This window comes from Rhinoraja longicauda, chromosome 27 (assembly GCF_053455715.1).
Source record: "Rhinoraja longicauda isolate Sanriku21f chromosome 27, sRhiLon1.1, whole genome shotgun sequence".
Lineage (NCBI taxonomy): Eukaryota > Metazoa > Chordata > Chondrichthyes > Rajiformes > Arhynchobatidae > Rhinoraja > Rhinoraja longicauda.
This window is the reverse complement of record NC_135979.1, coordinates 25679641-25694864: the sequence shown is the minus strand read 5'-3', so window position 1 is coordinate 25694864 and position 15224 is coordinate 25679641. Positions and strand designations below refer to the sequence as shown.

At 42.8% G+C, this 15224-nt stretch overlaps 1 protein-coding gene across 3 annotated transcripts in view; it reads right to left on the bottom strand.

Annotated features, from left to right (window-relative positions):
* The window catches only part of thrap3b (thyroid hormone receptor associated protein 3b), a 113518-nt gene that overhangs the window by 15632 nt on the left and 82662 nt on the right, over positions 1-15224 (bottom strand). For 2 of the 3 annotated variants that reach the window (XM_078423348.1, XM_078423350.1), the window contains exons 5-7: positions 6466-7461; positions 2948-3607; positions 1413-1585 (exon numbers count right to left, since the gene is read on the bottom strand). In XM_078423348.1, coding sequence (XP_078279474.1) covers positions 1413-1585; positions 2948-3607; positions 6466-7461 — 1829 coding nt within the window. The remainder of the gene's footprint in view (positions 1-1412; positions 1586-2947; positions 3608-6465; positions 7462-15224) is intronic. The other variant, XM_078423349.1, reaches the window with a different exon arrangement.

Sequence of the window (15224 nt, the reverse complement as noted above, 5' to 3'; positions counted from 1 at the left end):
TAGGTATCATCACAATGAACAATTTAGCTGTAGCGATTAAGCAGTAAAAGTGCCATGACTTCAGTCGGCAGCCAAACAATTTTGTGAAGTTACCCGCACCATCTTATCCCACAACAAGACGTCACGTTATGTCCTGCAAAGCTCCGGAGTTAATATATTCCAGATATAAATCACAAGTTGGAAAAGGCTTATGCCACAGGTCACTTCTTTTCCATTCAGTCATATCTCTACACAAATAGGAAAATAATTAGAGACATGTTAACCAACAGTACCAGATACCTATACCCTACTTTCTTGGGCCAAAAAAAGCACCAAGTGCAAATGACAACTCTGAAACACAGAAACTGCTGGGAATGCAAGTCAACTCAAACAAGGAACATTCTTTCTCTATGAGGCTATTCTGATAAAAAAAAGGCTCCGAAATATCATCATTTATCTTTCTTCACGGAAGCTTTTTGTTTCAAGCTGTCCAACTTGCCGAATGTTTCAACTTTAAACCTGGATGGAGAATTAAATGCAAATGGTTCGCAGCCCGCAACCTGGTTTTGAAGCATTAGTGGCCAAATTTAAAAAAAGCACTTTTGAGGTGCTAGATTTTTGGTTACAACATAAAATTGGATCACAAATCAAATTTGTGAAGGTCAATCATAGTCCACAAATCAGTTTATTATTAAAGATGTTTGTATTGGGCCTCCTGGTGGATCTATGCCATCTGCAGAGCAAAAAATCCATTGTATAAAAAGATCAGATAACAACAGAGCTGATACAAACACATTTCCCAAGGTATAGTAGAAGACCTATATAAATTTATCATGAAAAGCGGAGACTCCACTTCTCTGGAGAAGGCTGCGAAGTGCCCTTCTATAGTTTAAAAAAATATATGAATGGCTTGACTGGTAGATGTAGAACTGTTACAACTTCCACAACTAGAGGCTTAAATAAAAGATGCTCAATGATAAATCATCTTTACTTAGGGAATGGTGGGAATGTGGAAAAGTGGAGGGAAATAACTAAGATGTACAGTTCCACCCACCCCTTTGTTCACTCAATAGCAAGAGGAATGAGCTTACAAAACATATGATGTAGGAAACAGATACTAATGAAAGATACATCATTAATTTGGCAGCTTGTTTCTGTAACCAGCACACACTCTTATAGATTTCATTTACTGTTTGGTGGTATCACAGGTAATTATGTATCGCAGTTAGAAGTACATGATGATACAATGGCCCCATTTGAGCCCTTTCGTGTGATCAAAACACAACTAATTTACAGCATGGGTGCAAAAGTAACAATGAGCATTTTTAATATATTAAATGGCTGCAAAGGGACCAGACCCAAAAGAAAAAGGATTAAAACAAACCCCACTGAAAGGGGAAAATTGCTACATAGTCAGTCCCTTGTTATCTTACCTTTCACATGGTGAACCAATGTCACAATGTGCTGAGCAAACAGCTCTGAAGGGCTACGGCGAGTCTGGGCCATCTGAATATGTTGGAAGATGGAACGGAACTCTTGATCTTTTTTGGGTTTGTGAACAAGGTCACGACAGAGCCGTCGTTCATGGGTCAGGATGTTGGCAGAGCTGGAAGGATGACACAAAGAGTTGCTCATGAAAGTCGGCTATTCCAATGCAATGCTCTGACTGTCACTCAATGTATTCAGTACAGCAAATGCATCATTCATTATATCATAACATTTTTTCTAGAGTTCTGATCATCATCATGCATCAATATCTCAAATATAAGTCAACAGGTTTGTTAAAGTTTAGATAATGAACATACTGAATAATTTAAATATAGACAATCTATCATTTTCCAGTCCATGGTGATGGAGGTGTTGTGGCAGCATGGCGAAAAGCATGGGAGAGAAACATTTTAAGTTGCTGCTCACTCTGATAAATTGCTTTCAAAGGCAAAAAATAGCTGATGCTCTCCACAGCATAAAAGACAGCAATTGCACATGATCTGGGCATATTATCAAAGGGAGGCAGGGAAGGATGGGGAAAGATCCTAAAGAGTAAATGAGGGTATATGAACAACAATGCAAAAGAATTATAGGGTCACTGAATCAAGCTTTAGAAAGGCAGCAGAGGGCCTCAAGACCTATATTTTAATGGCCTGTTACACAATTAGCATAGATCATCAGATCCTAATAGGAGCAACATTTTCGGCCTATCAAGTCTACTCCGTCATTCAATCATGGCTGATCGGTCTCTCCCTCATATCCCCATTCTGCCTTCTCCCCATAACCCCGGCACCCCTGAGCTACATCTATAATGTATGCCCAATTTTTACCAATCTTATGGCTTGGAACCAATGTGCTGCTTAAATTTTATGCCGGTAACAAATTTCAGCTGGAAATTACACAAAGCGGAAAATCAAGATTCCAGAATATTTTGATGTGTTGATATTGGAATATGTCATCTCTACATAAGAATTTGACTCTACTGCAACATGTTGAAGTGGTGAGACATCAGGAACTATGAGACATGGTCTTGAATTAAAGGGTCACCCAACTGAGACTGGAGACAAGTTTCCTTCTCAGAGGATAGTGACTTTTTAAGAACTCTGCACCCAGGAGGGCAGTAGATGATGAAATACAAAATACATTCACGACTGAGAAAGGTAGATTTTTTTCAGACTAATCAGGAGAAGGGGGGATGAAGTGGCAAAGTAAAGTTGATGCCGATGATCAGATCACCATCATCGTATTGAATGAGAGTGCTGTTTCAAAGGGCTTTTTGACGAGCATTAAGTTCTTACAACCAGCTCTCTAAAGCAACCACAAATTACCAAATGGCCTTCGCCCCACACGTTTAATATACTATTTCAGGATGGGGTGGGGAGATAGAAGAGAAAGTATTTGAATCATTACAGAATTAGCCGCAGAGAAACCACATAAACCTCCATGACGAAATAAACATGAAACACAATCCAATTCTTACCCGAGAACATCATCGCCAAACTGCAAGGAATCCATTTTCAGTGTCACCTCTGTCGGACGATGAGCTGGTTTGTGCACTGAGGCGCTCTCCTCCAGAGCAGTGACATCTTCCTGCTCTTTGGCCTCAGTGCTCTTCCTTGGAGGAAGAGGACTTTCTGCTCGGCCTGCCTTATACTTTGATGTTTTCATGGGCGATACCTCCCGGTATCTGTTCCCATCTACTTTCTTGGTTTGAAAGCGGTCCTCTTTTTTAAATCTCTCGGGTATTATATCCTCATCCTCCACATTATCCACCTCCCTAAACTTTTCCTTGGAGATGGCAATTTGCTTAAAGAAATTTACTTCTTCCCGTTTGCGTGACCTATCATCCTCTTCCTCCTCCTCATCTTCCTCGTCATACCTCTCCTGAGTTTTACTTGCGATTAATTTGCTCCGGTACCTGGGCTCATCCTCATATCCATATTCCTTTTGGTTCTTGGACAGGTATTCTTTAGTATGATCCTCCACTTCCTCTTCATCAAAACTAAATTTGTGACGCATCTCTGCTTTCGGCACTTTTTCAAAATCCTCTGCAACTCCACCCTTGAATCGTTTTGGGGATTGGCTGCTACGATTGCCCTTCTCTGGAATATTTTTCACATGGAATTCCGTTTTCACCACACTGCAAGCAGAAAGCCTTTCGTAAGCACTGGCCTGGTCTCTCGCTTTCTTTAAAAAAAAATCTGTTCCTTTCTGCTCCTTTTCTCTTCCATTCGCCCTATCCTTCAGAAATATTTTAGCTTTTTATTCACCGTTTTTAAAAACCCAATAACATATGCAGAGAAAAAGAAAGAAATAATGCCATATAGCTTCTGGCTAAAATGGAAGATTTTACAGCAAGGACCCATCTCAAAGGTCTCGGCTTGGAGCAAGACCTCAACTTGAGATCCATTAAAGTACTTTCTCGAAAAGATGTTTACAAATGTAAGGTAAAGGCGGAAAAGAATGAGGAATATCATGTGCTGATTAGGTTACAAAAGCTTTGGGATTTTAAAAAAAAAGGAAGTAAAGGATAAGACGATGACTTGGGGCTGAGTTTCAGTTGAGCTAAACTAGAACACTTAAAAACACAACCATATTTTCAAAGGTATAATACAAAGTTATAGATTAATAAAGCACACGTTTCCTTTGGTTGCTTAATAGTCACAATCCCACAACTACAGTCAAGGACTACTCCTTGCCATCTAATACAGATGGAAAAAAAACCCGTTGACACATTTGCACAGAAAGAATTGAGGGGAAACGCAGGGGTTAAATCCAGTTACACATTGCATTAGAACAAGATATTGCCAGACAGTAGGCAACTTTGAAACAATTTTAATCAAATATTGAAAGAGCACCTCAGAACCAGCCTGACCACAAACAGAGGCACAAACATATGACAGTTGTTCGCGATTTGCTCCAGTCTCTTTGAAAGACTTTCAAAAGCAGTTTTAAATGGATAAATACATTGTGCATGGATCACTGTACATTGACTATTTGGGATTGCGGCCCCTCGCAAAACATTGAGAGCTGCAAAGCTATAGCAAGTTGAGACACAGTTAAACGGGTCTACAAATCAAGCCAAAGTATCCATGCCCTCCATCTCAAACATGCCAATTTAGGAGCGGCATTAAATGGAGGATAAGCCCGCATCTGCCAGTCAGTTGTACAGCACAGAAATGGGGCTCTTTGATCCAACACATTCATGCTGATCTTTTTCTCATCTAGACTAATCCCATTTGCCTGCATGTCCTTCTATGCCGTGCCTATTTAGGTGCTGTATAAATGCCTCTTAAATGTACTAATCGTATCTGATTTCACCATCTCCTGTGGCAGTGAGTTCCACATATCAACGGCTCCCTATAACACATTTCCCTCAAATCATCTTGAAAACATCTTCCTTTGACCTTAAATCTGTGCACTTGTTTTTGATACCCCCACCATGGGAGAAAGAATATGACTGCCCCATTACTACCTCTCAATTTTATACATTTCTATTAAGTCATCGCACTTTTTTTTTCACTCCAGGGGAAACAAACTCAGCCTATCCCCATAAAATTAATCCTCTAATCCAGGCAACTTCACGGTGAACTTCCTGTGCACTCTCACCAACACAACCATCACATTCCTACAGTGCCACGACCACAACTGCACACAATAATCCCAGTACATCATTTTGTAAAGTTGCAACATCCCAAATTTTATATGCTATATACCCTGACCGATAAGGACAGGTATGCTTTCTTCACCACCCTTCACACCATTTTCAGGTGAACTAGACCTTCAAGGTCCCTCTGTTCTTTAACAATCCTAAGCGCTCTATCCCTGTCCTGCCCTATTTGACTTTCCAAATTGACTAACACCTCACACTTGTCAGGATTAAATTCCATCCGCCAATGGGCTGTCCAACTTTCCATCCAGTCCTTCCTCGTCTTCCTATTCGGCAACTTCCCCGCCATTCACATCACCACCAGTTTTCACGTCATCCACATGTGTTACGGAGTCATGTACAACAATATGCAATTTCATCCATTATTCTTTGACCACCCCACATCCAAAAGCCTACGGTGCAAGATGTTTCTGATGACTGTAATAACAGCTTAAGACCGAGCCCTGCTGGGAACAGGGGACCTCCAGTCTCAGATGAAAATTGAGGATGCACAGTAGTACGGTGCCCTCCATAACGTTTGGGACAAAGGCCCATCATTTATTTATTTAAATCGGGGGGGGGGGGGGGGGGGGGGGGGGGGACGACGACTATGTATAAACACTGCTGTAATTTCTACATGGTGAAATCAAAATGTATAAAAATGGCCGTTATTAAATTCTGGCAATGTACACTTTAACCACATCTGATTTTTTTCTATTACAAATCTCAAATTGTGGAGTACAGAGGCAAATAAATAAATGATGGGTCTTTGTCCCAAACATTATGGAGGGCACTGTATTTCTTAAATGTGTGTTATATCTTATTTAAGGCCATTAAACAAGTCGTATTCTGGAATGCTCTCCTACTTTACCAACCATCCCACTCCATTAAACAGAAGATTTAAAACTGAGGAGTACCACATTCATGGAAGACAAAAAAACAGTCAATTTCTGAACTTCTGCCAGCCTTGCCAAACAAGCTGGATTACAAAGGCTTAACAAAATTAAAGCCAAGATCATAATGGAAGAACTATTCTTTCAGGACAAACAGACAGACAGGCCAATCATACCTTTTCAAACACACAAGTGTTCTATCATGATCCACAATTACGCAGAACAGCCATCCTATGGTAAACTAGTCACTAGCTGGTTTTACAGAACATGCACCTCGGAAGATATTTCATTAGATGCTACAAATCACAAAGACTCACCATTGTGAAATGCAATTTACCTACTATTCAATTCTACAGTAGCAATTGCGACAACTTTTCAAACACTTTCGTAAGAAGGCTAATTAAAGGTAAACCAAAGGGATGGAAAGGAAAGATAAATCAAGAACTTAATACTGACCTTTTTGGAACATACCTCTTTAGATATGAAGGGATGGTTGGGGCTGGCTGCTCCGGAAATAGCCCAGATATTCCTGGCCGCATTTCTTCTTTCTGTGCATTGCCCTGAGGGAGACTGGTCAGCGGTGGACTTCTCTGCGGCGGGCTGTGGTTGGCTGAGGTTTGACGAGGCAGATTACGAATTGTAGAGCTGATAGATGGAGGGCTCTGGTGAGAGGTATTCGGCCTGCTGGGGCTACGGCCCTGAGGACTCATTTGCGAGGGGCTCCCATGAGGCGAAGTGTGGCGGACCACGCTCGACTGCGGAGGGCTCTGCTGGCTGGGGCTGGAATGCACGGGAGAACTGGTCTTCAGCACCACCGTGGAGCGCGGGGCAGGGCTGGGATGCTTGGGGCTGGCGTCGTAGGCGGTCAGACCTTTCCAGGAGTCGCCACGTTTGGGGGGCAGACAAGTGGGAGCCTCTGTGCCACCGTTGCCGGCCTGCCCGTCCTCAGGAGACCTCTTCTGCTGGTCTTCGGGCTCCTGGCTGGGCGGCTGAGAGGCAGCCGCCTCCTTCTGGGCAGATTTGTTTTTCTTGCTGCGCCGCTTTGGCGAGGCCGAGCGACTGCGGTGAGGAGAAGAGCGGGACCTGGATGACGATGACCTGCCCGACCTGCTGGACGATGACTTGTCGGTGTACCTGGAGCGGCTCCTGGACCTTGGCGATGCCGACCTCCGCTTGGGAGAGCGAGAGCGGGACCGGCCCCGCCGGGGACTGTAGGTCGAGCGGTAGTTGTGCCAGTTGGGCCGGTAGTTGCCGTAATGGTTGTAATTACCGTAGTTGCCGTAGCCCCCACGGTTGTTCCAGTTGCCCCGGGGGTAGTAGCCTCGCCCACGGCGCTGGATGAAAGGCCGCCTGTAGCCGCGGTGGCCTCTGAACTCCCGAGGCTGGTACTCTCGCGGGTAATTCCTCTCCCGGTTATGAGTCGGAGAATACGATCTGGAACGAGACCTGGGGCTGCAAGGCAAAAGCATAAGAGAGATCATGGTGTGAATGTAATATGAATATACTTTATTTTCTGGTGGCTGATGCAATAACTACCAGCATTTATACAACGGCTTTGGTGCAATCATTTATCCCAAGGAAATACAGAAGCTGGAATCTCGAGCAAGAAACAAACTGCTGATTGAATGCAGAGAGTCAGGCAACATATAAGGAAGTAAAGGGAAGGTTGATGTTTCGGGTCGAGACCCAGCACCAGGATCTTCGACAAGAAACATTGACCATCCCTTTGCTGAGTACTCGCAGCTGTTTATTTTTTGCTAATAATTTACCTCAAGACGACCAACATTTACCTCCTGAGATCAACATTTTTTAGTGGGGGAAGAACACAAGATCTGAGTGGCCTTGCCAACACAATTTGGCCAAGTAGATTTAAAGAAATGGCTTTGAGGAGAAGGATAGGCAAAGACATTTAGGGACAGAACTTTAAGACCCAGAAATCATAAGGTCTGACTGCCAATGGAAAACAATCTCAAAAGGCAGTAGATTTAGAGGAGATTGCAGACACAACTTGCACATTTTGCTCTTGTCCTCCTTGCAGCAATTATAATTTAGCCTTTTAGTGGGTCAGAGTGCAACTTTTTAAACACACTAAATTTTCACTGGGACTTTTCATTAAAGGGCAGCACAGTGGTGCATCACAGCACCAGAGACCCAGATTTGATCCTGACCTCGGTTGCTGTCTGTGTGGAAATTGCACATTCTCCCTGTGATTGCATAGGTTTCCTCTGGGTGCACCGATTTCCTCCCATATCCCAGAGACGTGCAGGTTTGTAGGTTATTTTTGCCTCTGTAAATTGCCCCTGGTGTGTAGGAGCAATTTACATAGAACTAGTGTGAATAGGTGATCGATGGTCGGTGTGGACTTGGTGGGCCAAAGCACCTGTTCCCATGCTGTATCTTTCAATCAATTAATTTTTTTACCTGCCTTTACCAGAAGATTAAAGGCTCCACATAGGCAGAGTGACTATACTGCGACACAAAAGGGTGCATGGAAGTTCTTTGGCTACCTCATAATTTTGTTCCCTCCAACAAAACAGTTAAAGTGGCCATTTAATGCTCTTTACCAGTGGGACACTGCTGTGCAAACTGCTGCAGTGCCTACATATCAGTTGTCATGGCCTCTCCAGCAGGGGTCACTCGACAGCAATATGAACGCCGGGTGATGTTTTACATTCGAAGTTGGGGAAACGGAGCTGAATTGTAGCAGCTTGGAGCGGGTTTGGCAGTCTGCAGAGGCGAAGAAGTGTGACTGGGAAATCTCCGGGACTGTTGAGGCTTAATGCCAAAATTTTCAAATAATTCCCAAAAGAGACATCGAGGAATTCCTTCCACACGATAATCACTAACTGATGATCCTATTGCTTCTGGCAACACTGAGCCACTAAGTCACCATCAGCCTGGGCTGAACATCAGTTTTACAGAAATTTTGCACCGTATCTTGGAGCATTGCTAAATGGTTTACTGGACAAACCTATTACAAACATCCTTTTCTCAGAAAGATTCTGCAGTGAATGAGACGCTTTATTTTTAACCTTGGGTGAATAGATGAGGGAAAGACGAGGAGCAGTGAGCAAGATAATGGGCGGCAAAAACCAAGGGCGTAATTACTGCGCCTGGAAAGTGACTGCAGACATGCTTGTGCGACATGTGTAACCACAGGCCTATTTCAGATACCATAACTTTCACATAACACAAGATTGCTTCATCCCAGTTTAGCAAAAGCCGTTTCTCTAAAGAGAACTCATTATATGTTCTTTCATCCCTACCACAAGAACTCGATATTCATGCACTGTACAAATTTGTCATAACAGATCTATGGTAGCAGAGTAGAGTTGCTGCCTTGCAGCACCAGAGACCCAGTTTAATCCTGATCACAGGTGGTGTCAGCAGAGTTTGAGTAAGGTTTTTCCCTTCACACCAATTTTCCCCCACATGCCAAAGATGTATTGGTTGGCAGGTTAAATTGCCTCAAAGGTGTAGATGAGCAATAGAAACTGGGGGAAGTTGACTGAAGTGTAAAGAGAATAAAATGCAAGATTAATGTAGGATTAATGTAAATGATTGGCTGATGGTCAATACAGACTCAGAGGGCTATTTCTATGCAACCTTGTGAACAATTCCATTTCTATAACTTAAATTCCCTTATCTTCCCAATAATCTCCCTGATCTTCCCAATAATGCGGTCAGAGCCATCAGCTGCAGGGTTGTCCTCTGAAGCAATTGACCTAATCATCCCTACTCTCCACCATTCACATTATGCTTAAAAACCATCCCTTTCAACAATTTCAAGTTATTCTCCAGCAACCTATCCTCTATTTTTGCTTAATTCTGCACCCATGAGAGAACAGAGGAAAAGAAAAAGTAAGAAGAAGGGGAGAGAAAGGGACAGAGCTTTCAGAAATGGGGCAAGGGGGCGAAGGAGTAGACTGGGGCTAGTTGTCAGGGAAATGGGTTGGCGGGTGCAAGGAATAGGAATTGAGTGGGGCAGCTGAAAGACAAATAGCTCGGAATAAGGTCAGCAAGGGATTGAGTGGAGAGACAGGCAAGGTGGAGTTAGGCGAGAATAGTTAGAATATTCACAACCTTTCACTCACTTAACAGTATTTTGAACTTCAGCTTATAAATTTGAAAATATTGTTAACTGTTATCATCCGCCACCATCACGGACATCAATAAGTGCTAATAAAGGGCACCCACTATACTTGAAGATGTTTTCATAATCAAAGTAGTCATAGCTTTTTATAAACAAATTAAATAGGTGATTTTCACTGTAGTAATGATGGTTCTAAGATATAACTGACTGATAAATTCTAATTGCTGCGATAATTATTTGAATGGATTTCATTATTTTAAGTTAAATTTATTATATTTAATAAAATCTTCAGACATTTAGTCATAACATTGGACTGAAACTTCTCCTAATTTCTAACAAATATAGAAAAGACATAATATAATATTCAGCTGCTTTAATTTTGTCAGAGACTCACCTCCTCACCCAGCAGGGCCCAGTATTGAGCTGAGATCTGGGTAGGAGTTGTTTTAATGTGACAACAACTAAAACATTAAAATGGAGGCACAAGCGACTGCAAATGCTGGAATCTAAAAGAAAAGATAAAATAGGCTTCTGGAGGAGCTCAGCAGGTCTGGTAGCATCTGTGAAGGGAATGGACAGTTGAAAACCTGGTTTTGGGACCTGTCAACCACACTCCCACTGTCCCTCTCTGCCCACGCTACCTCCCTTATTTGATTCCATTCTTTAACTTTCTTTCCTACCTGACTCCATCATCTGCAGCCCTTTGTTGCCTCCACCTCTCACCTCCCAGCCTCCTCCATCAGGCTCCATCTGCCACAATTCCTTCTCACCTGGATCTACCCATCGTTCATCAGTACTTGCCCCTAACCCACCTCTTTATACTGGTTATTTCCCCTGTACTCGTTTGGTCCAGATGAAGGGTCATGACCAGAAACGTCAACTGTCCAATCTCCTCCACAGACGCTGCTAGACCCACTGAGTTCCTGCAGCTTGTATTTTTGCTTCAAATTAAAATACAGCAAAACCCTCGCAATAATGGACCACTGCGAGTGTGGGTGGAGGGTGGAGTCCGTTATTGCTTATTGTCCGCCATGACCGAGTGAAAGGCGTAAAGTTTAACCCAAGGAGGAAACGTGACATTGGGAGGGGTATTTTTTAGTATATTTAGTATATAGATGTTAAAATTAGTTGTAGAAGTGCAAATAGAAGAAGTTTCATTGAAATCGGTGTTATATTTTTAAAGTTATTCCCATTTTAAAGTTTAAATCTGTCTCCTAGGGAGGGGGGAAATGGGGGGGTTGAGGGGGATGGATTGGGGGGAGGGCAAGGGGAAGAGGGAGGGAGGGTGGGGGAAGGGGGGGGGGTGGAGGGGGGGGGGTGTTGCACCAATGCAGGAGAGGTTTGGGCCCAACGGGTCCACTTGGTCTTGTACATACTAATTTTTTTACTTGGCTTGACTGCTCAGGAGAAAAGAAAAAATCAAGGTTAACAACTGCTGATCATTTCCAGGAACCGCAAGTTTAATATTCATAATTCTCTTACAAATGGGGAGAGCAATGAAATGGTTGTGTTGGTGGGTCTGCATTCCAGAGGCCTCGACAAATGATTCCGGAGACAAGCTCTCATTCCACGACGACAGCTGATGAATCCAAATTTAAGAAATTAAAGAAATGTGCAACAACTATAAAGCATTGGACTATTATATTAAAAAAAACACCTGCCTAATGTATGGCCTTTAGAGAAGTAAATCTGCTGTTATTATCTGGCTTAGTGTATGGATGACCTCACTAATATTGCCAATATTTAACCGCCAAGTTGCATCTTTCAATCAACTCAATCAATCAATCCCCACAGGAAAGAATGAAAATAATATGGAGGAACTAAATGGGAAGAATATATAATGTACAACTGACCGACTGAGAGTTCAACAGCTTAGAAAGATACTTGTGTGATCGGACCCTGACTATACAGCAGCTGAATTTTGAAACTGTGCCAAACACATCCCCAAATCCATCAAGTATCAGGCTGATTCCACACGTTCGAATGCGCCTCCACTTGGGACCCAGAGGGGACAGAAGGTGTGGAGAGTGTTGCAAGGCACATTCTCAGGGGGCTCTTGGAAACTGGCTCAGAGTGCCAACAGTAGCAGTCAATATGTTAAATCTTCAGGGACAGCAGAGGATTCCAACTCTATTTAACATAATACTGAGATAATGAATTAACCACTGGGCTTCATGTAACAGTGAAGCTTCAATTTAATTAAGGGGAGGAACACCCTTCGGGTATAAAGCATTTTCCTATTTGTGCTAGCCCCTTTAATTACCATCTGGTTAGGGTTGCAAGGGTTGGTTTGGGAGCCCCGCAGATATCTTTAAACTCTCAACACAATGCCTCGCGACAATATTGAGAGAGCACGACACGACCAAATTTATAGCATGAACACAAACAGTTAACAGAAAACTTATTTTCCTTCCACCACGAACTTCACTACCCCTCCCACTGTGGCCCCTTCAGCATGAAGTAAGTCAAAGAACACCAGAGGTATGTTAAGCTCCCAATCTTCTGAAGCTCAAAAAAGTTAGTGACCTTTCAAAGCACCAAATTCTCGATCAAACAATTCAGTGACTTTTGGTTGGTTTTAATAGAATTTAAAAAAAAATAAGTGAACAGTCGGGGATTCTTAATTCTAAAGACTCTTCTAGTGCCTTGCTGCAGAGTCACTAGTGGCTCAAGAACAAAAGTAAATGCATTTCAAAAGCTAGCACAACTCACACCGCACAGGAACTGTGGTAACAGCTGGATTAACCGTTCTGCAAGCCTGTCCTCCAAAGTAACAGTAGAAAAATCCTCTTCAGCTAAAGAAATTACTTTTAAAATCAATAAAACAGACTGAGAACTTAAAAGACTTGTGGCACTTACCGGGCAGAGTTTTTCATTGAGAGGAATGTGTGCCCCGGTGAGCAACCACATTGCGATGAATGACTGCTACAGCCTGCCTGCTAAACCCATTTTAACAGTATCAAGTGAACAGTTCACCTCGACTCTAACTCTCACAGGAAGAGGCCGGCTGTTCGGGACACAATCCAGCTAAGGACTGAAGCTTTTTTTTTTCTGGCAGCAGTTCTGCCAACAAGAGTTAGAGTGGATCAGCTCCCTCGGGTTTTCATTTACTGAGGGAAAAGCTGGTTCCACTTAGTTTCTTTAAGCTGCAGGCAGTACACCCAGCAACCAGGAGCTGGCGACCGAGTTAGATTCAAACTGTTTGTAAAATTGGTGCTTTCTGTGTTTGCACAGTTGGTTGCCCATGGATCCGCATGCCTCAAATGCAAGGCCATGAAGCAGTTTAAGTGAGTCAGGATGAGCTGCTGTTTATTAAAGCACTGATCCTGAGGCCACAACAAACTGTGACTCAACAGACACATTTTGAGTCAGATTGAGACCAATTCCCACTCCACTGACTTAACCACACAACTTAAGAGCCACATTGCACTGATGCAAGACAGCACCAGACCCGTTAGCTACATCAATCTTTGGGACCTAATGTGTCCAGGTTTGACCTGCCAACTATGGATGGTGTACAGCTGAGGAGTCAGACATGAGTGTATCAATAAGCAATTCTCTCAGCAAATTACGGAACACTCCGAGACTCACTATTAAGCCCAAGAACAGAATGATACATGGATATCTAGCCACCAGCGAGTTCCTGACTCTTGTGCTACATGCCGAAGTTTGGAATGCCCTACAGACCCACTAATTGGCTCTCTCTGCCCTCCTGCATAACCTCGTCAACAATGCTGCACCATTTGAAAAGCTACCTTTCCAAATTGGTCACTCAAGGCGATTTAAACAATCGTATGACACTATTTCATTTAACAGCAAGGTAATAATCGGAATAAGGGATGTCTATTGGCTATGACCCAAGTAAGCTCATGCCAAGTGATCACAACCCAGAGAAAGTACAATCCATTACCAATCGTTTGAGAGGCTAGTGTGTGATTTCAACTGGACAACTGGTAATGCTGCCGCTAACAGCAAAGTCTGCAGTTCATCTAGGGTTACCCCAGCTGCACCAAACTCAAACGTCCAAACACCCTGATAGTTGTTTGCTATGTGGAAATCTGCTCATGTGCCCCATGATACAATTGTAAATCGCACTGCACAAAATCTTCCTGGGCTGCATACTACTTTGGGTTGGCCCGAAACCTCAACAGAAATTACTTTTGTGCAATAAACTCAGATCTATTGACAATTAATAGTGTGAATATCTATCTGGCAGCTCAGTCAGTAAATCCACTCCCATTATGCTACTCATATAGGTAAAACCCATAGATTCCGGAAATCTCACACATAAGACAGGAATTGCTTGGCAGGTGAAGGCAGCAGGTGAGAAAAAACAAGATTAATGTTTCAGGTTAATGACCTGAAACATTAACCATTATGACACTGCCCAATACAAACCAAGCAGGTTCCAGTGCTAACTCCCAGTTTGTGCTGAATTGGCTGCTTTCACCCACAAAAATGTGACCGGCAAAGGCACCATTTAGGAGATTATGGCGTGCAGGTACTGTATTTAGTGATTTTTCTGACCTTTCCATAAGCTCACATAATCACCATCCAAAAGGCCTCCTTAAAATGATACGTGCAAGTGTCACAGAATAAAAGACTTGGATTTGATGTAATATCTCAGAGATAAAGACTTTGCCAATGCTCATCCAGGTTCATAGTTGGTGCAAACATTCATGTCGGATAACAGAGTGCAGGTCAAGATATCGTGTAATTGTCCTGCCAAACATCAGGCAGAACATCAGAGAAGATAAGTAAATGAAAGGTGGCCGGGCACTAATCTTTATTCTGTCGTCTTCAACATTGGTGTTTAGAGACAAGTCAGATTGAAAGGACGTCTATTGGTTTGAAAGGCATCACGTGAAATGTATTTTCCATTTCTAGAGGTTACACATCCATGAATGGTCAGAAAGGACAGCCTGGTAAAATAATTGCATCCATAGAAGAGGATGGGAGCATGGCTAGTGGGCTGTTTAACTGTGGGAATAATTAAAACCATATACAAGACGATCTAGAGCTGGTAGAAGGCAGTCTTTTAAAAAAGTGAAACAGGACAGGATATAGCAGCTGAAATGCCTCTTCAGATTGAGGATGCCATGGTTATGGGGGCAAAGACTTG